Source organism: Aethalodelphis obliquidens, unplaced genomic scaffold, assembly GCF_003676395.1.
Source record: "Aethalodelphis obliquidens isolate GAN/ISIS:26980383/991018 unplaced genomic scaffold, ASM367639v1 scaffold10, whole genome shotgun sequence".
Lineage (NCBI taxonomy): Eukaryota > Metazoa > Chordata > Mammalia > Artiodactyla > Delphinidae > Aethalodelphis > Aethalodelphis obliquidens.
The window spans coordinates 34,358,072-34,385,800 of NW_020837954.1; the positions used below are offsets into that span (position 1 = coordinate 34,358,072).

The following is a 27,729-nucleotide window of genomic DNA, read 5'->3' on the forward strand; positions in this document are numbered from 1 at the left end:
AGACAGCCTTGGAATGGAAGAAAATATTTGCAAATCATATATCTTAAAAGAGGTTAATATCCAGAATATATAAAGAATTCCTACAACTCAACAACAAAAGATCAAATAACCAAATTTTAAAAGGGGCAAGGGACTTAAATAGACCTTTCTCCAAAGATGATATACAAATGGCTACCATTTGTATATTAGTGAAATTTAAAAATGATAATGCATTTCATGATTAATCATTGTCTATAGAGTTTAAAATCCTTATTATAAATGCTATATCATCCACTGAGAACATTCTTTCTCTCTGCCCTTCCAGAGTGCTCCTACTCATCTTTTTTTTTTTTTTTTTTGCGGTACGCGGGCCTCTCACCGCCGCGGCTCCTCCCGCTGAGGCGCACAGGCTCGGGAAGCGCAGGCCCAGCGGCCACAGTCCACGGGCCCAGCCGCTCCGCGGCACGCGGGATCCTCCCGGACTGGGGCACGAACCCGCGTCCCCTGCATCGGCAGGCGGACTCCCAACCACTGCGCCACTAGGGAAGTCCACTCTTCATTCTTTGAAATACAATACCATCTTGCCTGTGGGGCCTTGTACAACTCCTAGGGACATGTTGTACATACCCCTTTTGTAGTACTTTAGCATGAATAGTTTGTAGGTCCATATCAATCCACTTAACTTAGTTCTTAGATGCTACAGACTGGCCTGTTCATCTCTGAATCCCAAGTGATGAACCGGGCACTTGCCACATGGATGCTGGGGTTTGGCTTAAATTAAGTAAACCGATTCAACAAAGCCAAGCTTTGAGAGCTTTTCAGATCTGGTGTTTCTAGAGTTTGGAAGTGGTTCTTTATCAGAAGTTTGTTCCTCTGGTGCAGGAGCTTGGGCCCAGATCACAGACCTGGTTTTACGTTTATGTACAAGTGCATTGGCATTTTTAAGACTTGGGCTTCATCAAATTGGCACTGGGGAGCTCAAAACTCCACTGAATGTTGCCATATTTTAAAATTTACATCAGAGAAAATGAATGGGGAACACATGAAATCTATGACCCAGACCCCTGAGAGATATGCATATGAGGTATATGATCATCAGGCATAGAAAGTGATATGATCAGATTTAGGATAGTTTATCAAAGATTACACTTAACTGTTTTCTTTTCTTTATAAAAATTATCTTGGTTTACAGACACATCTAACACTTTTCACAGAGAAATCTGAGAAAGACTGAAAAGTGGTCTGTCAGTGTGAACTAATGAAAAATTTGGAATTACAGAAAAAAAATTAAAAGGTAGTTTTATTTATAGGCCATGTAATAACAGAAAAAAATTTTCTTGTAGGCTCCATGGAGATCTGCTGTGTTAAAAGAGAGGATTACTTTGTATTTAACATTTCAATGGCTACTGTATTTGAGAATGCACTTAAGGGGTTTAAAGTGTTTAATAAATAGTTTTCCACCTTAGATGCTTTACATATGGACCCAATCTGGTTCATGTATTTAATTTACATTGTTAACATGCACCATTTAAAATAACTACTGGCTGATGATCTTCAGTCTCTCTGCACCATCTACATGGCACTGACCAGTTAAAACTTCAATTTGCATTGAGATTTAGGTCAGTAATAGAGAAGCTACTGCATGAATCCTCACTATTTAAAGTGTGGTCCCCAGGCCAGTAGTATCAGCATCGCCTGGGAGCTTGTTAGACAGAATCTCAAGCCTCACCCCAGACCTACCGAGTCAGAATCCACACTTAATCAGGATCTTCAAGCTATTTACATCTGCACATTAAAATTAGGAAACACTAGCTTGCAGCACTCATCTCCAAAGTGGGGTATATTTCCTCCAAATGGTGTCCAAGAAGATTCCTTGGGAAATGTAAACAATAATAAGAACTTATTCACCTTTATATACTTGTACAATTTTGATTTTGTGAATTTTAATAATATGTATAATATTGCATAGCAGTACATGAATACAACTTTAAAATAATAAAAGTAAAATAAAATAACTAAAGGCAAATTTTAGCCTAATTTATTCCTCCTTGAAAAAACACAAATTCTGTTTTAATATAGCGTGACTCATGCTGTGAGCTCAGTATTATAACACTACCAGTTTGCTACCTGATTCAAAAATCTGTACTCATCCTTGGGAAGACAGATATGTGTTAAGATTTCAGAGTATGACTGTATAATGAGACTAGAAGTAAGGGGCTCTTATTAGGTGAGATTGTATGTATTCTTAGAACTAGTGTGTGTTCATTGGAGATATTTTGGAAAATCTACCTGGGATGATTGGGATAGGATACTTGGTCACTTTTAAAATATATATATATAGTTTATTGAAGTATAGTTGATTTACAATGTTGTGCCAGTCTCTTGATCACTTTTTTTTTTTTTTTGCGGTAGCGGGCCTCTCACTGTTGTGGCCTCTCCTGTTGCGGAGCACAGGCTCCGGACACGCAGGCTCAGCGGCCATGGCTCACGGGCCCAGCCGCTCTGCAGCATGTGGGATCTTCCCGGACTGGGGCACGAACTCGTGTCCCCTGCATCGGCAGGTGGACTCTCAACCACTGCGCCACCAGGGAAAACCCTCTGGATCACTTTTAAGATCCCTGATGCGCCACCAGGGAAGCCCCTCTTGATCCCTTTTAAGATCCCTGATGAGTATTCATGCAGGGACAGAATTTAATCCATCCTCATTCCCATTAAGTGCTAATACAATAAATTTGCCAAGGAATGAATATTGTTTATACTAGGATATTCAATGTCATCCACATGTTAAAGAACACAGTAAGAATATACTTATTAAATAAATAAAAATGAATACAAACTTGTATTACATTCCCTAATTTTAACCAAACATATATTTTGTGTTTCTCTTTGGCACATCTCCTAAGTAGCTCACACCTTAAAAAGCAAAGAAAACAAAACAAAAAACCCAAAACAACCCTTGTTTTTCTACGGCTAATTTTTATGGTTTCATTATAGCTAATGACTTTTCAACACAGGAATCCTCTTGAAGGTAATTATCCAGGCTCTGGATAAGATGTGTGTGGGGAAACTACACTTAACTGTTTTCGGAGGATCCAACAGCTCAGATTCCACTGTCTGGTCCTTGATACCCAGTAGGGAAGTGGAGCACATTAAGAAAGGAAAGGGTGACATTTGCTTTTCCTCCACTCATCCAGCCTTCTCTCCCTAGTCCCCAAACCCACACACATGCACACATACACACACACAAACACACACTTGTCTGTTGTGCTTAGAAATAGGGAACACCTTGCTCAGTTTTATTGATCTGCAACTTATCATCCATGATGATAGCTTTGTTCTTTTGCATCTTTAAAAGGCTTCCTTAAAATACAAATTCCCAAGGGGTGGAGGGTTGGGCTCTTCATACCTTAAACTATTAACTACCCACACCAGGATTATCACTTAAGGAGCTTGGGAAGGTAGGACAATACCTGAGGGAAGGGCAGACCCATTAGGGAGCAAAGTAGATACAGGTGAAGAAGGTGGAAAAGTACAAAAGCAGCCCTGCCTCACCTAGCTCTACACCTCTAAATGGTCCTAGGGTGTCACAGGTTGTTGACTCAATATCAGTTATTTTATCTTACATTTATAGCCCTTGGCAGGTCACAGTGTACTTTCACTCTGCAATTGATCCGATTGTCTTAACCTGTGGGGTGGCCTGGGAGGGAGTGCATTTTATTAACCCTTTTTCTCTTCTTATAACTACATGGATCTCAAATATAATGATATCCAACACACCCATTTCAATGGAAGAAAAGAGAGGTGAGTTGATATTTCCCAAATCTAAAGGCTAACTAGAATCCAGATTTCCTGATGCCTAAACTCTACATTCCATTAACTATTCCTTATAGACTCTTTAGACATCTGCTCAGTTTAAATACAATAATAGGAATATATCCACAGAGAGAATATTTTTAGAGAGCATATCTGTATATAAGTATAAATACCGCTATTTTGAAACATTGATCTAAAAAATCTTAGTGAGTACATTTTTGCTAATGCCCCCAATTGTCTGTCAAACTTTGTATCATCTGGAACCCAGCCTCTGTTTGGAAGTAAGTGGAAAAAACCTTGGAGCAGTAAGGAAAATAATCACCATGAAGACCATCTACCAATGTTAGGAGATTCACAGAACCACTCTCAGACCCTACCCCAAAATGCAGTGATTTATTTTTGTTCTCTAAATAGGGATAATAGTTTAACCAGTTGAGCCATAAAGTTCCCTAATCCAAGCAAGTGAAATGATTTAAAGGGATGGATGACTGTTCGGGTCACTATTCATTCAACAAATAATTTTTAAGTGCTTACTGTGCTCTGCTACACTAAAGGAGAAACAAAGATGAAAGTGTTGAGGCAAACACATAATTACAGTGATGTGATAAGTGCCACATGAAAGGAAGATATAAATTCCTGTCTGATCACAGAATCAGCCATGTACTATTCTGTTTATGAGGGTGAGACAGAGCTTCCTGGAGCAGACTCACTTCCTAGTGAGTCTGGGAGATCTGGTAGGTAAGAAAGAACCTGGTGCCTGTGAGGAACAGATTCATGTGGCTGGAGACGTGACCAGACAGAGATGTAAGGCCTGGGTCTTGGAGGCTTTGTATGTTAAGGAGTTTAAATGGTATTTCATAAGCAATGGAGAGCCATTGAAGATTTCAAACTAGCATGTGAGGCTGGGATAAGTCTTGAATTCTGAAAGTCCTATCTGAATATAGTTGTAATGTAGCCTGGAATGAGGACCAGACACTGGATACCAAGCAGGCAGAGGCTGCAATAATTCAGTCGAGAAACGGTAATTACGTAAACTATAGCAGTAACCCTAGAAATGGAGGGGTAAGAACTAATTCAAGAGACCGTAAATGAGCAGACATGGATAGATGTAGTGATCTGGTGGAGGAGGTGGGAAGAAAGGGACAGAAGACACCAGAGTGAATCCCAGATTTTATATTTGGCCAATGGATGAATGAGGAACACACAGGGGAGAACAGGTTTACAGTGAAGATAATAGTTTAAATTTTCATATATAGAGTCATAGGTGACTAGGATATTCTGAAGATATTCATTAGGGAAGTGCATCACAGACCAGTAAAGCCCTACCTGTGATCTGGTCCCTGCCTGTCTCTCTGACTGGATCTCCTTTCACATGACCCCTAGAGTGTATAACACTGTGATCCAGCCGCTGTGCTCCTCCCTCAGGGCCTTTGTATTTGCTGTTCCCTATGGCTGGAATGCTCTTTTCTAGGTCTTGCAGGCTGGCTCCCTTGAACCGTTCAAATCTCTCTTCTGAAATGTCACTTCTTCAGAGACCTTCCTTGACCAATCTAATCCCCACCTCTACCCATTCCCCATTCTCAATTCCATCACCCTGTTATTGTCTTTATAGCATTGACCATTATCTGAATGTATTTTGTTTATTTACTATCTACTGTATTGGAAATGGTGAGGTACAAAGGTAAATTTCCACATTTATTATTTTTAAGGCAAACTGGCAAGGTGGGATGGAATCATATAGCTAAAGGTCTTGAATCCCATTGAGGGGTTTTAATTTGCTAGATTCCAAGGAGCTACAAAAATGTTTGAAGTAACACAACATTTTAATCAACTATACTACGGTAAAATAAAATTAAAAAATTTTGTCGCTAAAAAAAATGTTTGAAGTAGATCAGTAACCTTGTCAAATGTTTTAAAAATGTTTCATTAAGGGCTTCCCTGGTGGTGCAGTGGTTAAGAATCCGCCTGCCAATGCAAGGGGACATGGGTTTGAGCTCTGGTCCGGGAAGATCCCACATGCCGCGGAGCAACTAAACCCGTGTGCCACAACTACTGAGCCTGCGCTCTAGCGCCTGTGAGCCACAACTACTGAGGCTGCATGCCACAACTACTGAAGCCTGCATGCCTAGAGCCCGTGCAGCTCTAGAGAAGAGAAGCCACCGCAGTGAGAAGCCCGTGCACCGCAGTGAAGAGTAGCCTCCGCTTGCTGCAACTAGAGAGAGCCCGTGCGCAGCAACGAAGACCCAATGCAGCCAAAAAATTTGAAAAAGAATATATATATGTATAACTGAATCACTTTACTGTACACCTGAAACTAACACAACATTGTTAATCAACTATACTCCAATATAAAATAAAAATTTTAAAAATGTTTGGTTAAGATATTATAAAATATCATCACTCCGTAATTTCTGACCCTATACAGTACCCACTTACTGAGACACTATTCACTTTAACTGGTTTAACTACATAGAAAATTTGTAAATAAATGAACTGAATGACAAGATTATAAAAAACACTACACATAATACCTGAAATTAATTTGATGACTTTAGTTTTGTAATAGAGTTGTACAGGTGGTCCCAGTCTATTTTTTTAATCTAGTTTCCTCTTCATTTCAGTGTGGGAGGCATGCAAAATCAGATGTCATGTAATTTTAACATGAGGACCAAACTGTACTAAGGCTGACTCTTCTACACACTCAGTAATGCTGTTCTGTCCATAGTTTTAAGCCAAACCACTGGTGGACCCAGCTGTGGTATAACCAGACTTTGGATAATGGGAGTGCCTTAAAGATGGGGTGATACTGAGCTCTTTCAGTAAGGTTGGGAAAGGAAAGGTCCTTGGACCTTTCAATTTAATTCCATTGAAAATGGTATCAGATTCAGATTTGGGGACACCTAAATGAATGACACATTTCTTTCCTTTAAGGAGGATGAAATCTAATCATTTAGCTCTGAGTATGCAGTACAATTAAGTGAGTTGGGTAATTTTGTATAAAGACCAACAGACTATTTTCCCCAAATGACTCCTCTTATATTTGCAAGCCTATGAAATGTTTGTGGATTTTTGTTTTTCTTCTCTTTACTCTTCTCTGCTTTCCCAGGGATAAATAACTTTTTCAACATAAGGTATGTATAAATATAAAGTTTATTTAGCATAGTGTTTAGAAAAATAAGTTCACATCATTTCAGAAAACAAATAAAACACTTAATTGTCCAGGCATAAACCCCTATTACAGTACAACATACATACTTTAGATCTCTTTGGTTGGGTAATTAAGCACAGAAATGTTCTGGGACATGCTCTGTGTGCCATCACCTAACAGTGCAGTATAGACTCTGTTACCCCACCCCATGATATACATTCTGTATAGATTTCCTCTTTGTGTAAGGCACAGTAAAACCATATTGAGTATATAACTGGTTGCCTCTAAACATACAGTACATGCAACAAAAGAATAAAAAATTTTTGAGAACCCTGAAAGCCAAAAGAGTCACATGCTATACAATTTTGAGTAATAAAATGTGTGGTGGTAATAAGAAATTAACATAAAATGTATCAGTTAGATACAAAATAACTGTTAGACTCTATTATCTAAGCTCTAAGAAGACTTTGAAACATCTTCTATAAAATGTAATTCTTTTCCCCACAGTTTTCCTGAATTATTTGTATTTTTATGATGAGATGATCTGTCAAAAACATTTTAAAGAATGAAGAACTTCTGGTTATGTACTAATGCACACTTGTCTAACATGTAGTAGGGCAGGCTGCAATATCTACCCAATTATCCAGCTTTTAACATGCAAGACGCAAGGGCATATACAGGGAGATTTAAGGTCAGTGTGCAATTCAACTATGAATTTTATCTATGGCTATAACATCTACCTGCCTTTCGTAACACAAGAAAGGCACTGAAACGTGTATAATTCAGTCTTTTCTTTACTATGAATATACATGAGCTATAAAGCAGTACAACACAGGTGCTCTTGCTTGACTGAGGAACAAATGCACCTTCTCTTTAAACAACAGGCTGTCCTTTACTGGATGTAACTAAGAGCTATATATCAATTCTGACTGATAGAGTGCATAGATAGGCTCACACAGCCAGCAGCAGGGGTTGGGGTTTGCAGGGAGTTATTTATCCCTATTCTGATTCCTCTTTGGGGATCATTAGAGGGTCATTTGCAGCATCTTCAAGCATTGGTTTACGTAAGAGGGAAATTCTGACAAGGGTTCTGAGTCTGGCCCTTGGTACTGCAAAAAAACATTTGCAATTCTGTGCAAGGAGATCATGGGGTTTATCTTATTTCATTCCCATATATATGGGCTACATAACAACTGGCCCTTATTTTACTGAAAGAATAGAAAAGAACAAGTTCTTTATAATGTGCATTGATTCTTACCTGGTATATTGTATAGCTACCTGGAGTAACTGTAGGGGTATAATTACATCATGTTGGAGTATGAATAGGTTTCCTAGGTAAGTCTTAAGTCTTGTGCTATCTTTCTCTTTCTTAAGGAAGAAAAGAGGAAGAACTGTGAATAAAAGAGTCTTATATTTTTGGAAGACACAAAACTTTTCCTGTTATATATATGTATATATAACATATATAACTTTTTAAACCTTCCCATCTTTCTTATTGGATGGGTATTTTAAAATAATTAACAAACTCTTGATATTTGCAGCAATCAAGTGGAAAACATCATTTTCATGTAAACTGCACTATAGACCCATGTAATTAATCTCAGTAACATGATCAGCACACACCCAAAGAAACAAACAAGCTGTATAAGTAGTGGTGGAGTGGAAGGAACTCTAAAAGACCTGATGTTGTAAAACAAAACAAAACAAAAAAACACGTAATTTCAGCAGTTTAGGAACATTCACTAATTCCATAAAAAAATGGGACCTAAGTTCTTTATCAAAATGAGGGAGAAAAAAAATGATGGGGGAGGAATTCTTCAAAGGGCTCTTCACCTATGCCTGCAAGTTCCATTTGCAATAACAACAAAAGTTAAATCCTCTATGGCCCTTATTCAACATGCTAGGCTGATGGGCATGTAGACATTTACAGTGGACCCTTTGTTCCAATCTTAAAGAAAGCAATATGTGGTGACATCTTCATGTTCAACAACTTTCTGTCATCTCTGAAGAGATCATTTTCTCACTTTTCTTGCTTTTCAGAGGCCAGAGACTTTACTCACTACATAAATGTATTTGTATTATTACATCTTCTGTTCAGAGTCCTGATAAAAACTGTAACCACAGCTCACAACATTATCAAACAAGCTTCTTACAGAAACCCCGAAAGATTTACTTTTAAAGAAGAGGTGATAATATAGTGCAAACAACAGTCATATGTCATAATGTAACAACTGAGTTAAAACATTTAGAACTAAGTTTCAACAGGACATAATTCAGCTCAATAGAAGTTACATATTCTTTCTTTCCTTTAAAATGGTTGTTTTCATAGCCTCCAGAATTGGTTTTACATGGTGGTCTATAACTGTTACTTCTTTGTAATGAAAAGTATCAACAATAATTAATTGTTCAACCACTTGCATCATAAACATTAACTCTAATAATATAAGTGAAACTTAAGTTCTTCAGATTTAGAGCAATTCTGTGAAATTAACCCTGTTGGATAGTAGAAAGGAGTCATCAGTGCTTCTGTTGAAACTTCTGTACCTTAGTAAGAATAATAAAAAGGCCACAAGGTAAAAAGGCACATAGAATTCTGTAGAAAATATATTTAAATGAATCAGAGAGTTGCTAAATAAAGAACAAGGATGTGAAAAAAAGTACCAAAATTCCAATACTGGGAGTTAGATTTCTTGTTTCAGTGTTATTAATATTGACCTTAATAGACTCCTGATAAAAATCATTACTTTTAAAATCCTACAAAAAGTAAAACTTTGTTGGAAATAACTGTTCACTTCCTGTTCAAACAATAAAAATAAATTAAACAGTACGAAAACATTTTTCTTTTCAGTTCATAGTGTCTGAAGTATAAGAGAAACATATACAGCATAAATAAAATTCACTGTAATTACCCAAATTCTTGCTTATAGGACTAATATATTTACACTCATACTGAAGTTTGTTTCAGAGTTTTTAGTGGAGTTGCAAACTTTCTCAGCCACAGTGAACTATTACCAATCACATTTGGAAACGTATAGAGACAAGCCAAGACTTTCACAAAAATGCTGAAAAACAGAAATGCACATATTCAAAAATATACCCTTAGAATAGTGTAGAGTACCTTTTATGCTTCTTAACCTTACCAATGCCCGTGGAGTAAAAGTAAACAAAAAGAATTGTATTGTTTCTAACGCTCTGTAGTGATATTTAATTTCTACCTTAAGTGTATACATTTTTAATTTAGAAAACTATTTATCAAGTTCCATTTGATCTTAGAATTATGTTAAGTCAACCAAATGATACACTTTGACTTCTTGATATATTTCATCTTGTTCCTCTGTCTCCATCTATCTAAAAGAGAACACATGTGAACAAAAAGGCTGCAGTAATGCAGTTCTACTCCTGCATATTTAACTGTGATCTTCATTCAGATCAATCCAAAGTCTCTTGAATGCATTTACTTGCAAAACTAATGTTTCCCTTCAAATGGGAAAATCCTTTATGTCCTCAGGTCTTCATGAAAAGATTTGCCTGCTGATGCCGGGAAAAAAAAAAAAAAGAAATTAAGTTTACAAGTCTTGCATCTCTTCATCCAATTGGACAGTCTGGAGCTTGGCAAGCTCTTTTTTGTCTGTTTCCAGGTCTTCACAGACAGTCTCAACCATGCCCTCTAGGACATACTTGGATTTGGAGTCCAGCATCATTAAGTTGCTTGTTGCTTTGCTCTCAGAATTTGTTAAGAAATTCTCTTTTATGTTAGCTACTGATTGCATAACCAGATGATGTTCTCTGACAAAATCCTGGTGTACTGTAGGGGAGGGGTGACTCACCTGGGCTTCAGCTGTGGGAACTATTTCCCCAAGGGCAGCCTGGGTCATGGGTACTGATAATAGATCTTGACCAGTAATAAGGGAGCAGTTCTGAAGAGTTGCATAGTTAGTGTTGCTGACAGATGTCACAGTAGATTTGCTTGCCACAGGTGCAGACATTGGCTGGCTATCAGCAATGTCAGGGTTTAGCTCAGTGGGGTTTAGTATGGTAGGGGGAGTCAGGGAAAAATTGTGAGTTGGGGATACATTAACTAAGGAGGAGGACAGTGGGTGGAGGCCACTTCCCGAGATACTTTCAGAAGACAGGTTTGCATTTACTTGTGCATTCTGATTGACAGGCATCAACTGAGAAAACACCAGGCTCCTCTCCACACCCTCCTGTTTAACAGATCCTATAGTCTGGCCTGAATTAGGAACAGTGTATACCACTGCACTGGGAGCAAGAGAGCTCAAGAAAACCTTTCCTTGCTGGACTGTGGCGGACTCACTTGTAAATGTGCTCCCATCTGAAGTGCTTGAATTTACTGAAATATTACCTAAAAAAAAAAAAAAAATGAAGTACAGATTATCATTGATGGGGCTGATAAGGAAAGAAAAAAGTTATTTTTTACACACATGATTTTTCTCAGGTTCCGTAGAATCACCTTGGGCACTTAAAACTACAGATTTCAAGACTCCACTCCTGAGAATCTATCTATCTGACTCAGTAAATCCCAGAACAGGTGTATTTTTAACTCCTTGAGTAATTCTGGTGATGAAGCGGGAGCAAGAACTACTGGCTTAGAAATCAAATGTGAAAAAAAAAATGTTTCCAAGTTCTAATTTCAGTCAAGTTTCTGGTTCAGTATTAATGAGACTTGATATCTCTCAATTAGTTGATAGTTATTGCTCGCTCTGCCAGTTAGAACTAGAAAACAAAAATGTGAAAGAGAATGCCTTTGTTCAGGGCAAGCTCAGTAACTGACATAAAATATAAACGGAAATGCAGAAAATACCACATAAATGAGTTACCCTGGGGCTTACAGTTAACCATATAAACCTGTACAGACAAGTTGCAAAGTTTCACCAAACTAACCATAAAGTCAAGTCAACAAAACATTCAATAGTTTTTTTTTTTTCCTTTTGTTGTGCTAGTTCTGAATTTTCAGTGTTGTAGTTACAGGAAGAATTAATGATAATAATGAAATGTGCTTTTTAAAACACAGATTAACATAAAGAGCTAGAGCTAATGCTTCTGTAAAAGGTTTGTATCTTTTGAGACTCTCAGTATAATGTTCTACAGAGACCAGAAGTAGTAAAAGAAATATAAGTAGAAAGCTGAGTTGTTCAAATCAGCTAGCTCAGAAAATGCAGACAAATTAGACCCCCTCCCCCCCAACTCACACCATCAAATAAAACCCTTTTCTTTCTGAGTCTTTTCCTAGGCACAGTGAAATAATGGCAATTATCTTGCCATTAAAGGAAAGGTGGACATGGGGGAGTTTTGTGACAGAATAATTCAAGCAGGATGTTTACCCTGATCTTGAATTAGATGTTCAGTAAACTCTTCATTATTTTGAGAAAACAGCCTAATGTTAAAGGTAATTCACCTAAAACATTTCCCTCCTTGAATTAATAGAATAACTGTGATTACGCTGCCACCTCTATTGATAAATGTATGTCACAGGGCTGTTTATATGTCTTCCAAACATTCTTTTTTTTTTTTTTGCGGTACGCTGACCTCTCACTGCTGTGGCCTCTCCCATTTTGGAGCACAGGCTCCGGACGTGCAGGCTCAGCGGCCATGGCTCACGGGCCCAGCCGCTCCGCGGCACGTGGGATCTTCCCGGACCGGGGAACGAACCCGTGTCCCCTGCATCGGCAGGCGGACTCTCAACCACTGCGCTACCAGGGAAGCCCCCCAACATTTTTAAGCACCTTAAATGCAAAGGAATGGCTTTAAACAAACAAAAAATGAAAACACTTTATTTGAACTTAAGAAAAACATTTCTACATGTTTGAGCTCTTCTCTAACGTAAATCTTTGTTCCAGGTCAAACGAACTAAAAAGGCTTTAAAATTCTTGTTGACTACTAAACTGTAGCAAAAGACATCTGAAATAGATGGTTACTTTGTTGTGTGTATGCGTTTGTGAAATTGTTTGCCAGTGTATTTGTGAACAAAATGATTCATTATTTTTTGATAGGGCTATATATAACATAATAGGTGCGACATTTTCCCAAACTGCTATGGAATATAAATAAAATAATATTTCTAAATGTGTAGGTATTATAAAATACATAGATGAAGGGGGAAAAGCAGATGTGATCTAAAACTTGATATTTAAGTATAGCTGCAATTGAATTATAAACTGAACAATCATTTCAAAATCAGTTAAAAAAAACCCAGTTGAGAAATGATATAGGTACAAAGTATAATTTTATAATGATGCTTAAAAAAAACCCTTTATTTACTCAGATTATAAAGTGAGCAAAAGAAATAGAGATTCTGCTTTTCTATATAAATTTCGACTATAGAAAGATAATCTACCTTGTCTAGCCATTTTTAAGAAAGGCTTGGTATCTGTTTTGAGAAAGGCTGAATCCCCAAATGCTTTACTGAGAACTGCAATACACAGTTACTCTAAGGGAACGTTGTTTCCTGGGCCATCTGGTTAAACTTATGTCTTCAACTCACCCAGACAAGTCTAAGGATTGACAGCTCTGTCATTTGATCTTAGCTACTTTAACTGAAAATGCTGTTCTTATTCATATTAAATGTCCCATTTTAAGAATTAGCTATTAGTTTGTAATAATTTTCTATGGTAGCACTTTTTTAGTTTATGTGTGAGAAGTACTCCTGCTTTTCTTCTCCCCCAATGTACATACCATGCTTTTTGCTCAAATTTGTTGTCTTTAAAATGTTACCTACTATTTGGAAATTTCCTAAAGAGAGAAAAAGGGTTAGATCCACATTAAAGTATTGTAAACTAAGCACTTTGGCTCTCCCTGTGGTTTTCCTATTTTTGCCCTGTGTTGGATAGTGACTAAGCTTAATCCTTTCCATAGCCTGGAACAATGAAGAAATAAATAGCATGCTGCAGGACTGTCGTGTGTTACTATACTACCATTTTACCTAAAGAGAAACAAATGAACAGAATGGAATTTACTGCACAACAATTCTTCCATTAATGCCTCAAACAAACTGAAGTAGACCATAGTTGTGGAAACAAGAGTTGTGTATAAATTGAGGTGGTTTTTTTGGATAAAACCATTTTACAGGAAGCTGATCTTTAAGGCAAACAGTCACTTATTTTGTTTGGGTAAAAATTTGGACTTTCAGATTTGCTTCCAGGAAGGCAAATATGCACTAACATCTCCCACTCCTGAATTCTAGCAGCTCTGCAACCTCCACTGCCATTCTAACCATTCCTGTTTCTACAGAGAAACAATGACACAGAGCCATCCAGATTTGCTTAAAGTCATTGAAGAACTGGCATATCAGCCTCAGGTTTCCCAAATTTCAGATCAGTGCTTCCTTTAGCAGATGCCTGAGTAAAGCCACCAACATATAAAATAAGGCTTACAGTTACCTCCATAAATAAACCCACACATTTAGGGGGCAAGTATACATGCATAGCAACAATCACATACTCCTCTGTTCTCCCTTTAGGTCTGTTAGTCTTACTTATAGGAGGAACATGAATCAAACGCAAATGATCCAGTCTCTTTAGCTCGCTCTTCTAAAACTCCTTTTGGTCAAATAAAAAATGCTTAGGTGAAGTCTACACATTCTTACCAACTGCTTGACTTATTTTGTGTTCTAGCAATATTATTAATTTTTAATCTTAAAATGTCAAGCAGTGAGTTACTTTGTAAGCACCGATTGACTTAGCATATTTCTATAATTGTAGAACTGGCAGGACTCACTACGAACTGTATTTTTCCATTCAGTTGTTGGGAAAATAAAAACCCACCCCCATGATGCCAGGGAACCAAGCAAGCTGGATATTACATGGATGCTGTGAAGAAAGAGGAACAAATCAAGGCTATTCTGCAGCTGTGGCAGCCAGTAAGGTACCTGAACAGTAACAGCAATCTATAGCTCTCACCAAATGCGTCATTTACAGCAGCTGGCTAAAACATTCACTGGAGCATTACGGTACCAAACCAGACTTTTACCTTGTGAAGCTGCCACTGAAACAGGAGGCAGCTGCAGTGGAGAGAATCCAATGCTCCCATTAAGGAACTGACTGCTTGCTCCGGAATTGGGGATCTGGACGATGCCATACTGGTTAATTTGCACTGGTGTGGTAAAAGTCACTACAGAACCTCCATCCTGGGAAGCCACTGTTTGAATACCTTCTCTTTTCACCTCAGTGCTGGGTATCAGCCCTGGGAATGACACAGGAGCACTGGGGCTATAGGAGGTGGTGGCTGCTGAGTTAGTTGAAGAACTCTGGAGAACTTTGAATTCCTTCACATCCTGGGAGGTAGACCCCAGTATGTCAGTCATGGATATACCATTGCTCACAATGTTTGATGCCATTTTTGGTGGGTTCAGTGACACTGTCTGTGTATTTCCCACACTTAATCCATTAAGGATAACTCCATTGGGTCCCTGAATGAAAGAATTACCATTAAGGAAGACAGGTGAAGTACTGGCAGGTACCAAACTTCCATTCAACAAAACTCCAGAAGAGCTTAATGATATTTTAGCATTTCCAATTTGTTGCATATATACTGGCTCCATGTGACTGGAAAGGCTGAGGTTGGTGACACCATCGGATGAACTGGAGAGTGGATGAGGAGACAAATCTTCATGACCCTTGCTGGATTCATCTTCAGTGCTAGGATTGCCATCCGACTCACTGTACAGAGGAGGAAATCAAGACATTCAGAAAGTCATGGGAATGGCAATCTATATAGTGCCAACTGTTTGGAAAACCAGCCTCTAATCCCATTAAAGGTAGTGTTTAAGGAAAGCACAGCAGTTAGGTCTTCTAGTCTTGTTTTAGCTCTGAGGCCTTTCAGCAGATTCTGACCAGGGCATCTGAGAAGTGGAAATCTCATGTCTCAATAACCTTTACTAATAATAAGTTCAGAGAAAGTCCAGAGGTCTAAAAGATATAAATTCAGCTAATAGGATTTACAGGAGAATTGTCTACATGTTTTTATAGCACTGAAGTTATTTATTACTGTTAAATATGCTGCTACCTATACCACAGGAAAAAAAAAACTCATTAAAGGGGTGGTCAGTCATTTCTGTTTAGGAACTCTTTCCCTTCCCCTCAAACCAATTCAGATTAGTGTGATTTTGGAGGTAAATGAAACTGTCAAAGGAGCAGGAGGTGGGAAGTACTCAGTTTTGTCTGCCAGTTAGTTAACAAGAGATCATTTTCTCACCTGCTCCCAAACTTCTACTCCACCAGACTGACAACTGTCTCATTCAACAAAGTGGCTGTCTTGTTGTAGGAAAGGCACTTTCAACCCAAGAACTGTTATGTGCAGTCGCCTTTGAATCCAAAGAAAGCCATAGGGGCCTATTTAACAAACACCATCCAGTGCCCTGGTGAGGTGGGAGGGAAAGGGTGTGGGTCACTCAGTGGCCTTGTACCTTTCAGACCCCTTCCCCAGCATCCTCAGTCCTTCTTTTCTGTTCCAAACAAGACTGTGTTCCTCAGTTCTCCGATTTGGGGGTAAATACCAAATCTGGGGAGGGGTAGTGGTGGGTGTTTCCCATTTGGTCTGAGGCTGGGCCGGGGGAGAAAGGATGGTAGGACAGAGGCAGTTTGGAGCGCGGCGGGACTTGGCCCGGCAGAAGATCCGACATCTCTGCAGTGCCCCGAGGTCGGTTCGCTTTCATGCCGAGGGGAGGGGATTACCCCGGACTGCGGGGCCAGGAGCGCAGAAGGCGCTTTGATTTACGAGCTGAGGCTGAGCCGCCGTCGCCGTCTGCGAGGGTGACTCACCGGGGATGCGGGTGGGAGGTAGATCCGGAAAGGGGCCTCAACCAGGCAACTGGGCTGGGAGCGGGTGTGTGTGTTGGTGGGGCGAAGCAGGCTGAGTGTGGCTGGGGAGACGCGGGGAACGCGCCCGGCCAGGGAGTGGAGGCTCCAGGGCAGCTGGCCGGCGCGCCGCGCCCGCTCCCCACCCCCCTACCCCCTGCCCATCGGATTCCGTCGCCGACAGGATCCGCTGCCTCAAGTAGGCAGGGGGACAGGTGGCGTGGAGTTACCAAGGCGCCTCCTCTGGGTCGCCCCAGCAAGTCCGCGGAGGGGTGCACACAGGTCGCAGTGCGCGTTTTGTTTTGGTTACCGCGAGGCCGGGTTCGGGCACGGAGCCTCCCTCCTGCCTTGGGCGAGAAACGGGCAGGAGCGGCCCGCGGCGGGCTCTGGAACGCGCCGGGTGATCACCTTCTCCCTGCCGGGCCGGGCTCCCCGGCTCCCAGATTCCTCCCCTGAGCAGAACCTTCGAGCTGCTTTTGGATTCTTTCTCTCCTTTCCCCGCGGGGCTGGCGACACCATCCCTTTCGGCGACCTTCTCTTTACTTTGTCCAACAATACACACAGACCAGGTGTCTGACTCAGGAGGACGTACAAAAGAGGAGGAAAACCCGGTATTTTCTACCGGTTGGGAAAAAATACCTGGCAGTCAAAAAGTTCAAACCCGCCAGGGTGGGCGCTCAAAGAGGTGCGGAGTGGATAGCGCCCCCAGTCCTTCCCTGCTGTCCGCCTGGTGCCAGCCTGCCCCCAGCCCCAATCACCACACCGGGAGGGAGCCCCGCAGGGTTCGGGGGCCGGGGAAGCCGCCCTCTAGCCCCACCACCCCGGCGGCGCTGAAATTCGATCCGAAGGAGTTCAGAATCAGGTTTCAAAACACCGCAGAGCCGAGCCGCACCAACACCCCACAGTTGCCGCGGCCGCGAAGGGAACCACAGCGGGCAGGGTGAATGATTAACTCTGTCATATAAAACCTCGACGTCCCCAGACCCCCTTCTGCGCTTCCAGACCCCACCAAGTTTCTTCTCCCTCCGGAGCGGCCACGGCCACCTCCAGCGCCTGCCTGGGGCAGCCGAACCCTGGGGGTCCGGGAGCGCGTGCGCGCGCCGGGCCGACGTGACCCCATGGAGGTGCAGACCCCGGCGGGCGCTGGCAACCTCTGTGGGCATCGGGCGGCAGCAAGAACTGCCTTTCCGGCATCTACACACGATCCTTCGCCCGGCTAGAACCGGGTAGAGAGTGGCAACTTCAAAGCCAGAGGGATGGGGGTGGGAAACCGGGCAGCAGTGACCAGCCGAGGTGGGGGCGGGGACTGAGACCTAGGCGGGCGACCAGAAACTTCTGGGGGGAGGTGGGGGGAGGGTAAGGAGCAAGGTTCCCCCGCCCCTCGCCGCCGCCGCCCCCCCTCCCCCAGCCGGGGAGAGAGGTGGGGGGCGGGGAGAGGTGGGCAGCCGGACCAGGCTGGTGGGGAAGGTAAGCGCCATGTTTGCAAGCACTTGGAGGAAAAGAAAGCTGGGAAGGGGGTTGGGGAGAGGAAGGGGGAGGAGGAGGAAAGTTGGCGCTCACCTTTTGGACTGGGTCTCAGAGGGGTTCCGATCGCGCTGCCGGCGGTTCTTGAACCAGTTGCTGACCTGGGTGAGGGAGAGGCCGGTGATCTTGGCCAGGTGCCGCTTCTCGGCGGGCGAAGGGTAGCGATTCTGCTTGTAGAGCTCCTTGAGCGCGTTGCGCGACTTCTCCTTGAAACAATACACCGTCTCCTCGCCGTCCCAGATGGTGCGGGGCAGGGGAAATTTCCTGCGCAGCCGGTACTTGTCCACGGCGCCCAGCGGCCGGCCGCGGGCTCGTTCGGCCTCGGTGTAGCGCGCCTTGTACCAGAGCTGCTGCAGCAGCGGGTGGTTGGCCGACTCGAAGCTGTGGCTCTCGAGGATGCTGTAGAGCTCAGGGTAGATGCCCTGGTGGAAGGCCACCAGCGCCCGCGCCTTCAGCAGGCTCTCGTTGCCACGTAGCAGGTCGCTCTGGGGCAGGGACCACAGGAACCGGGCCAGGCGGTCCAGGTTGCCCCCCTGCTGCAGCGCCTCGCACACGCAGGCGACATGGTCGGGCGAGAAGGCCAGTGGGGTCTGCGCGGCGGCGGCGGCGGCGGCGGCGGCCGCGGCGTGGTGGTGCCTGCCCAGAAGTTCCGAGTGGAGTTGTACCTGATCCGCCGCCGCTCCGGCCGCCGCCGCTGCAGCCACTGCCCCTTCCTCTCCGCTCACCCTGGCGGCGGTGGCCGCGGCGTCCCCCGGCTCCAGGGGGAAAGGGGCTGGAGCCGGGGGGCTCAGCCCCGCCGCCGCGCCCCCCGCCACTTCTCGGGGCGCCTCCTGCCCTTCCGAGGCGCTTTCCATCCCATTCTCCTGCTTGATGTCCGCCGCACTTGCAATCTGCCCGGTGGGGGAGGAAGAGGACATTTTTTTGTTGTTTATTTTCCTCCCTCCCTCACTCCCTCGCACTCTTTTCCTCTTTCTTTTCCCCTCTCTTACTCCTCCTTCTTCGTGTCCCTCCCCCCTCCCCCCCTCCGGAAAGCCCACTCCCTCCCTCCCGGTTTCGGCTGGATCTGGCCGATCAGGTTTCCCCCCGGCCACGCAGTCACCATTAAGATAGCTGCTAGAGCAAAGTAGTGTAAAAGGATAGCTGCTTTCTGCCGTTCCCCCAACGTGACTCCTCCGGTTGCTGCATACTATATGGCACTGGCGGCCCGGCCGGCCCGGCCGCGCCACCTCATTGGCTATTTCACATTCAGAGGGAGGAGGAGACACCGTTTCTATCCCTGTCGATCACCCGCCTCCCACTCCACCCCTTGCCGTTCCCTCTCCCCCTGACCCCCAGGCACCTATACCTGAAGGGAAACACCGACATTCTTTTCAGGCCCTGCTCCTGGGCGGGAACATGCCTAATGTGGCCTGAAAACTGGACAACAGACTCTTTCAAAGAGAGTCCCTACGATTCCAGTGGGAACATTAATTATGTGGCCTTAAGGTCCGGATGCGAAACTCTTAACAAAGAGACCACCCTCAGCATCTAGATGACAAAATTTCAGAGGACAATTCAGAAGCTTCCCTGGTGTCTCTCTACTGCCCTTCACCCCCCTTTCAGATGTCTTCATTAAGGATTTTTATTCAAAAGGGTCAAGAATAAAATGGCACTAGGGAATGCTCTAAGGGGGAAGCACTCACAGTAAATTAAAATTCCAAAGGCGGGGGGAATGCTTGAAAACGGTATAAATAGCCCACTGAGAACACAAAAACAAGAAGCCTTCAAAAAAATGTGTTTAACCTTAAGTCACTTGGCGGGCTGGCAACCCAACTGAGTTGAACGTGTTACAACTGAACGTATAGAATGTTTTACCATATGTTTATCCTGGGTCGGTAGGGTAGAAGAGATCTAACTTTTAGATTATAATAACAGCATGGAGATTTAAGCCTCTATATGAACATTTTTAATATAAGTGTATGGACAGTGTTTTGGAGATGATATTCCTGGTAGAAACCACCTCTGTGTGCAGGTGTCTTGGAGGAGGTCATTGCGGGATCAGCAGCCATTTCCACAGCATAAACAGATGGGAGACTGCCCTTTGGTTTGAGGTGAAGTGCCCGTGGGGGTGGAGTCTGCTGCTTTCTGCAGCTGTGTCTCTTTCCTTCATGGTTTGCATGAGGTCTTCACTCAAAAAAAGATGAACCCATCTCTGCTTCTCTGATGACTGTGGGTCAGTTGGGTCTACCTGCTGGTACTCTTTCTCAAAAATCCAACATTTTAATGACATCATCCTAACCTTTACTTCTGGGTGGCTTTGTGTTGTTTCTGCTCCCCAATTACCCATAAATGCTTACTTCAGCATATTATAAAGCAGCTGTTTAGGTCACCTGCTATCGTGATCAGCTTGATGAGGTTTTCCTTTTTTGAGGACAGGCTGCATTTTTATTGCTGGTCAACGACCAAGGTGTCATGTGAGTTTGGACTTAACTTGCTTTTGTACTACACTAATGAAACCAGCCAGCACTGACATCTCTGGTAGATTCAAAATTTATAATTATGGAAAAGACCACACGTTTCTGCCCCATTGCAAATATCCAGTTGGGTATTGGACTTCTGGACGATATCTGAGATTCATAACTTCTTTGACTTTTAAAAAATATGCTTTTTATTTTAGAATAATTTTGACTTACAGTACAGTCTTAAAAAGAGTACAGAGTTCCCACCTACTCTTTACCTAATTTCCCATAATGTTAACACCTTATATTATAATGATACTTTGTCCAAACAAATTAACATTGGTGCAATACTATTAACTAAACTCCAGACCTCTTTTTGGACTCACCAGTTTTTTCGCTAATATCTGTCTTCTGTTTCTCTATCCAATCCAGGATACCACGTTCCATTTAGTTCCTTGAATTTTTAAAGTTTGTTTATCAGAGCAAAGTAGACAGGAGGTAGTGTGGCTTGGTGGAAAGGATGTGGATTTGGGGATCAGCTAGCTAGATGTAGGTTTAATCCTAGCTCTGCCATTTATTAGCTACTTGACTATAAAAAGTGGACAGGATTGTTGTGAGGATTAAATGAGATAAGATGTGCCAAAAAGCACCTGGCACATAATTAATCTTTGTTAAATGTTTCTTATCTTCCTCCTGATAGTGCAAAGTAGGAAACTTTTCAATTATATATACCTAATGAAAATCCATTTGGCTATATTATAGGGCTTTCCAAGTTCAGGTCATAGGAGTCTTCTTCAGGTTTATTATCAATCAAATATAGTGCATTGACTTGGAAAACCATGTATTGGGTTTCTGCATGTCTTCTGTATATTTGACTCCAGAGTACCAAGTTCAACAGATTATATAGAAGCAGCAGTGGCCTTTTATGATATCTGTAGCCTGTGGCTACACTGGTATTCTGTAGCTCCAGGAGGAGATTCCTATAGGACCAGAAGTGAAATCCAACACCAGGCTCTGGATTCCTTTAGCTGGCTGAGCCTCAGAGCTCATTCTGGCAGCATTTCAAAGTAGATTGGAAGCCCTTGACTCAAACGTGGTCAGCTACATTAGAATAGAACACCAGACTTGAGGGTGTGTGGAGTTAATCTCAGAGTACTTGTTTTGCCAAATGACTTGTAAAATTGATGAATACTTGCTTCTATTTCCTATATCTGCCATGCTGTGAACATTGAGTCTGCTGTGCTGATACGTAGTCTAAAGCTGTGTTTTGATTTGGGAAAACAGAGGTGAGGTTGGAATTGTGTAAGAGTGAAAACTAAGCTGCTTGTTTCTGTATCTTTTCCTTCCTGCCGGAAGGTAATGATGAGCAATATAGAAATATAGAAATCTTTTGCCATTTTAGTGTAGTGAAGAAAATCTTGTTCAGCACAAAATGTTGCACTTTGCTTGAATATATTTAATGGTGTGGCCATCAAGAATGGAGATTTCCTTTTTAAAGGCTGACTTTGGCTGTCTGGAAGATAGCGGGAAGGCTGTATATCTGTATCTTGGTCAGTTATTTCTACCACAGAAAGCTTATGTCGTGGTAATATTAAGGAAGTTAGGTTCTAAAGTAGTTTCCCAGGTAGAGGAGGTGTTCCACTGTTATTTAGTGACCAGTGGTTGATGATACGTAATCAGCATTTCTGAAGGATCATTCATTTGCCAAATATTTATTGAGTCCTGATTAAGTACATGGTATTGCATTACATACTGAAGGATAGAATATATTGGGATCTCTGACCCTGAGGAGCTTAAAATCTGGTGGGGGAAGTAAGACATATTTGTAAGTAAATACAATACAGGGTATACGAGTGGTGAGGATAAAGAGACTAATTTTGAGAGGTGGAAGGCAATGGGGGGTGGATTTTTAGCTGGGTCTTTAAGGACAAGAATTTTGAGAGTTCAAGGATAGAGTTCATTAGAGGCAGAGGGAACAAAGCATGGAGCCATGAAGGTGTGTGGTTTATTTCTGAATATATTGAGTAATTCAGTGTGTCTGGAGTGTGGGTTTTATGTAGGTGTGTGATGGGAGATTAGCTTAAAAGGCATGTTGGGGACAAATTATGAGGGACTTCAAATGAAATGCTCATTTTGCTGTGGTGTGGTGGACACAGTGGTCTGTGTATAGTGGCTGTGTTGTACATAATATCATGACCATATAGTTGACTGGTCCAGGGATGGGCACTGGCCCCAAACCAAAACAGTCAGAGTCCTTTTCTAGGATTTTTCAAACTTGCATGAAGAAAAGAATTAAGACTGGTAGAGGGAGTCTTGGAGGTAATGCTTGGGAGTTCTCAGTGACTAAGCTATCTGCCTGTTGAAGACGCTGATGAACAGTAGGTGAGAGGGAGGGTGACCTAGTAAGTCACATGGGTGATAGTGGAGGGAAAAGATCCTGGCGGAGACTAAGTGCCAGGTTCTAGTCTTCTCCCAGGTGTAGCAGCATTTTTGCCTCTTTGAGGTGATATTAATTTCCCCGGGAGCCAGAAACCCCACTTGAGCTGGCCTAGGCAAAAAGATGAATTTTTTGGATCATGACACCAAACAATGGGAAGAGCAGAATGCAGCTGGTCAGACTTAAAGGCCCATTCATTGTCCCTTTTCACTTGCCTCTGCCTGTCTCATCAAAGTAGTTTTAGTCTTTCAGAGGGGCTTTCCCCAGGAGGTTGGAAGCATGGCTTCCATTAGTTCCCAGCTCACATATTCTAGCTTCAAGAGGCTCTGCTACATTTTCCTTGCTGCCAATTTGATAAATTCTAGGGAAGATCTCTGATTGGTCCAGTAAGGGTTGTATGTCAACCCACACAGGCCTGTGGGGGAGGAGGAGCTGTTTTCCATAAGAAGGGAGGAGGGATGCTATCCATCATCAAGGGACAAAACAATAAAAGCCTTTAACATATGGGGAAGGCCCAACCTGGGTCCATGGCCTTGGGGCTGGAAAGGAAGGGCTGCGTTTGAGAAACATTGTCCCAGGGAGGTAGAATCTACTCTTAGGAACGCTAGAGGATGAGCAGATCTGGGAAGAGAAATAATGGACTCCACTGGTCCACCGTTGGGATGCAGCTATCTTTAGAAATGTGGGAAACTTTGATAGTTGGGTGGTTTTTACAAGGGCTGAGTTTCCATTTGAGTCAGAAGTCTGGTGCTGTCAGTGCTTTCCTCCTCAAAGCTTTCTGACCATTTTGTATTAGTGAACTCCACCAGTGGTAATGGTATACTTTTCAGAGTTTCTGTTGTATGCGAGGCATTGTAGTAGGGCCTTTGTATATGCACGTCATGTAATTTAATCATTACAACACCCTGTGAAATGTATTATATGGAGGAAGGAAACTGAGGTAAAGGAGGATAAGAAGTTTGGCTCAAAAACAGGTCTGTTTGTTTTAAAAGAAGGACAGGCTCTTCCTAGTACATTGCATGCCTCTTGTCGATACTACTGCTAATAAAACCTATACTCCTCTTAATAATGGCTAACAGTTACTGAGCTCTTACTCTGCGCTAGTTGTATCCTCAGTCCTCTGTGCTAGTTGTGCTGGTGTTATCCTAATCTTATATTTGGGAAAACTGAGGCCCTTGATCATGCAGCTAGTAAGTGAGGAAGCCAGCACTTGAATCCAGCTCTCTTAGTGCCGGGGCCAAATCTATAAGCACTACTTTCTGCTGCCTCTAGCTCCATGAGTAATGCTTATCTGATAGAGTTCCAAGTCAGCTGTTGCTACCGTGCTTCTCTGACAGTAATTTCCAACCTGGGAAAAGGATAGAGTTGGTAGCAATGTTTCCTCCCATAATCTTCAGTGCTTTCTTTGCCTTAATCTCAAGGTCGGGAGAAAGGAACAGCAATTCACTGCACAAACTGGTTGAGGTATCCTGTTCAAAGATACAATTAAAAGTGTGCTGGTGGTGACAAACAATAATGCCAACTTAATGGATGGGTTCTCGATGTAGTTTTGGCTAAAAATTTTATTTGCTCACTGATCATGTTCACTCTTTCACCAGAAGTTTCCTGTTCTGTTAAAATATAAAGATACAAAAAATTGCCTTTATTCTTAGAGAGCTTCACTTTGAGCTTATAATTGGTTTGGATGTGGTCTCTTTCAATAAATAGCAGGATAATGTCTCCAGGTCAGCACAGTGTTGGATATTGCCTATTTTAGTAAATTTACATTTGTTTAGCTTCTGTTAGTGAACAATATTATGATCCAGCAAATGACATGATTTATTTGTTAGGTGAATCCCTGATGTCTGTATACTAATATAAAGCCCTGTACTGCTGTGGCCTGCCTTGGTCTGTTGGTTCTCCTATGTGGTATCCAGCTGTTTGTCAGGTTCTCCCTCCGTAATCCATGGAAATCCCAACTGTATTGCCACATGGGTTACCTGTTGGGTTCACTGTTTAAAAAAAAGTGAGAGTTGGAATGTTCCTCTTGATGTTTTCATTGAAAAGAGAAAAACTGCTGTGAAAAATTAAAATTAGTATGAGTGTATACAGCTGGTATTCATTTTATGGGTTAATTTGAAAAGCTTTATTTGCCCACTTCTAATGGAGTTTGGGTCAGATTACAATATAGTGCTCAGCATAAAAAAATTTTCACATTACGCTACTCTTTGATGTTCATTCATTCATTCTTCATTTACTCTACTTATTCAACAAGTATAAACAAATCCTCCTTCGGGGGATGGATAAGATGTGTCCCTTATAGTGGGAGGAATTTATTATCTAATAGAGCTGTTTACAGACTTCACTTTGCAGCCTGGATAAATTTAGTGAATGTGACTTACAATTTCCAAAGAGATTCAGGCTCTCAGAGTGTAGAATTGCTGAAATAAAGCATAGATTCCTGTGTAATCACCCCAGTATTTGGGGAAACCAATATTGTCTTGATTGGGAGGGTGGTAAGAGATATTAGAGCCAGCCGAAACTGTTAAGCATGCCTGACCATCTTGAGGTAAGAGGTTCTCTACAGTTGCCAGATATTATTTATAGAACTATTTTGACATTTAGTGAGAATCTGTAATAAATAAACCCCCCTCTGCAGTGGGTCGGTGCAGAGACTTTCATTCTAAATAACTGTTCCAAACTTCATATCTGCGAATGCATATTATTTTCTGTGATTGCACGACTGTGCAAGCGTAAAGGAGAAGTATAAAACACAGGCTATCAAGTTGTTCAAAAGAAAATACTGGTGCGAATTATTGAATATGTACACCAGGCATAAATCTTTGATACAATGGGAATGTCTCCAGACAAAACAAGATGGAATCTCTGTTCCTAATTGTGACACAGTTCCTTGAAAAATACAGCTAGGTGCATAGAGATGAGGCTTTATGTACAATTTGCCTTTTTAAGAGCCCTCCCCGAAATCTAAGCCTTTGCGCTGGCCTGCGGAAGCTGACACCGAGCCCTAGCTGCAGGACCGGAAAACTTGCTGCCGGAACCTTTGTGCTGACATGGCTCGCCCCCCGGCCGGTGCTCATTTGCAAAGGACCGTCCCAGCCAAGTGCCTGTTGGTAGGAATCCGCTTGGCCTCGGGTCTGAGGGGGCTTGGAGGTGGCTGTGGCTGCGACTGAAGCAGGCATCCAGGAGAGTCCACAGGAAAGAAGGCGCCATGGACGATCAGGGCTGTCCCCGGTGTAAGACCACCAAATACCGGAACCCTTCGTTGAAGCTGATGGTGAATGTGTGCGGACACACTCTGTGAGTCGGGGGAGAGTGGGAATTATGGGGGGAAGACGCACAGGGTGGGAGCTCTCGAAAGAGCCGGGAGATGCTTGACCTCGGCTCAGGGGAGAAAAGGGCGTCGTTAGTTTCGACTCTGGGGAGGAAAATGGGAAAAGGGAACGTTGTTTCTGTAAACAGACTAGCCGCTAGCCCTGAGCCGCTCAGGCCTGGTTTGGACTGCAGGTTCCCTGATGTGGTAACCAGCAGTTTGTTAGGTTTCACCCTTCTTAGGTGATGAAAACCTCGACTGTATTTCCAGGCTGTGTTGTCAACAGGGTTCCAGACATTTCGCTGGTTAAAAGCGTGGGGTTAGGAGTGTTTAAGTTCACGCAAAATGTTTTTATTAAAAAGAGCGAAAGTGCTATGAAAATAAAATTACTGTGTTTATATACTGCTGCTATTTATTGCGTTAGTTAATTTGAAACCCCGACGATATGCCCACTGTCCTGATGGAGTTTGGTTAGATTCTCATCTCTAAAAGAGAAAATTTAGATTTTAGGCAGTTAATTTTGGAGATAACAGTAATGGCTGGCATTTATTGAGTGCACATTACATGCCAGGCACTGTTCTAAGCTCTTTACCATGAGTTATCTTATTTCATTCTCACAACAGTCCCACGAAGTAGGTACTAGTATCATTTCCATTTTACAGGGAAGGAAACAAAGACTGCTCCACGTCTCTTATTTAGTGGGCCCTGCTAGAATTGGAACACAGGCTGTCTGACTCTAGAACGCCAATTTTGGGGGGATAGGGGAAGAAGGGAGGTTGAATATTTTGAAGAGTAAGTGCAGGAACTGGTCAGAGTGTTTCTTGCCACGTTTTTATGGTCAAATGTGGTTCAGTAGAGGTGGTTTATATAAAGCACTTTGGGATGTAAGGTGAACATATATTCCTGTAGTTTCTTTGAGGTTTCTTAGAGATAAAAAATGATGGATAATCTACAATGTGGTGGACAAGACCTTTGGGTAAGCATAAATTGCATGGTTAATTGTAGTTATAATGATTATAATGGGATTTAGTAACTTACTGGATTGGTCCCTTTTTCTAATTAATCTTTATTTCCCTTTGCTTCATCCAGCAAAGGAAATACAGTAGAGCTGTGATTGAATGGGTTAAGATTTAGAAATATGGTGAAAATAATAAAGTAGATTGAAAAAGGGAAACGAGACAAACGCTGTGTAAAGACTATTAGGTTTTTAGAGAGATTTTGCTCAGCTTCTCTTCATTTTCCTGTATCAGATTTGTTACAGTTGGTGC

The 27,729-nt window shown here is 42.3% G+C and overlaps 2 protein-coding genes across 4 annotated transcripts in view; one reads left to right on the forward strand and one right to left on the reverse strand.

The window, feature by feature from the left end:
* Positions 1 to 6,924: 6,924 nt before the first annotated feature.
* Positions 6,925 to 19,256, reverse strand: SIX4 (SIX homeobox 4). Its single transcript, XM_027111416.1, has 3 exons — positions 18,313 to 19,256; positions 14,927 to 15,615; positions 6,925 to 11,303 (listed from the first exon to the last, which is right to left on the reverse strand). Exons 1-3 carry the CDS (start codon positions 19,191 to 19,193, stop codon positions 10,507 to 10,509), a joined length of 2,367 nt encoding a protein of 788 aa, XP_026967217.1. The 5' UTR covers positions 19,194 to 19,256; the 3' UTR covers positions 6,925 to 10,506.
* A 6,985-nt stretch (positions 19,257 to 26,241) lies between these two features.
* The window catches only part of MNAT1 (MNAT1 component of CDK activating kinase), a 217,268-nt gene continuing 215,780 nt past the window's right edge, over positions 26,242 to 27,729 (forward strand). For all 3 annotated transcript variants that reach the window (XM_027111419.1, XM_027111417.1, XM_027111418.1), the window contains exon 1: positions 26,242 to 26,448. In XM_027111419.1, the coding sequence (XP_026967220.1) occupies positions 26,360 to 26,448 (89 nt within the window). In that variant the 5' untranslated portion in view covers positions 26,242 to 26,359. The remainder of the gene's footprint in view (positions 26,449 to 27,729) is intronic.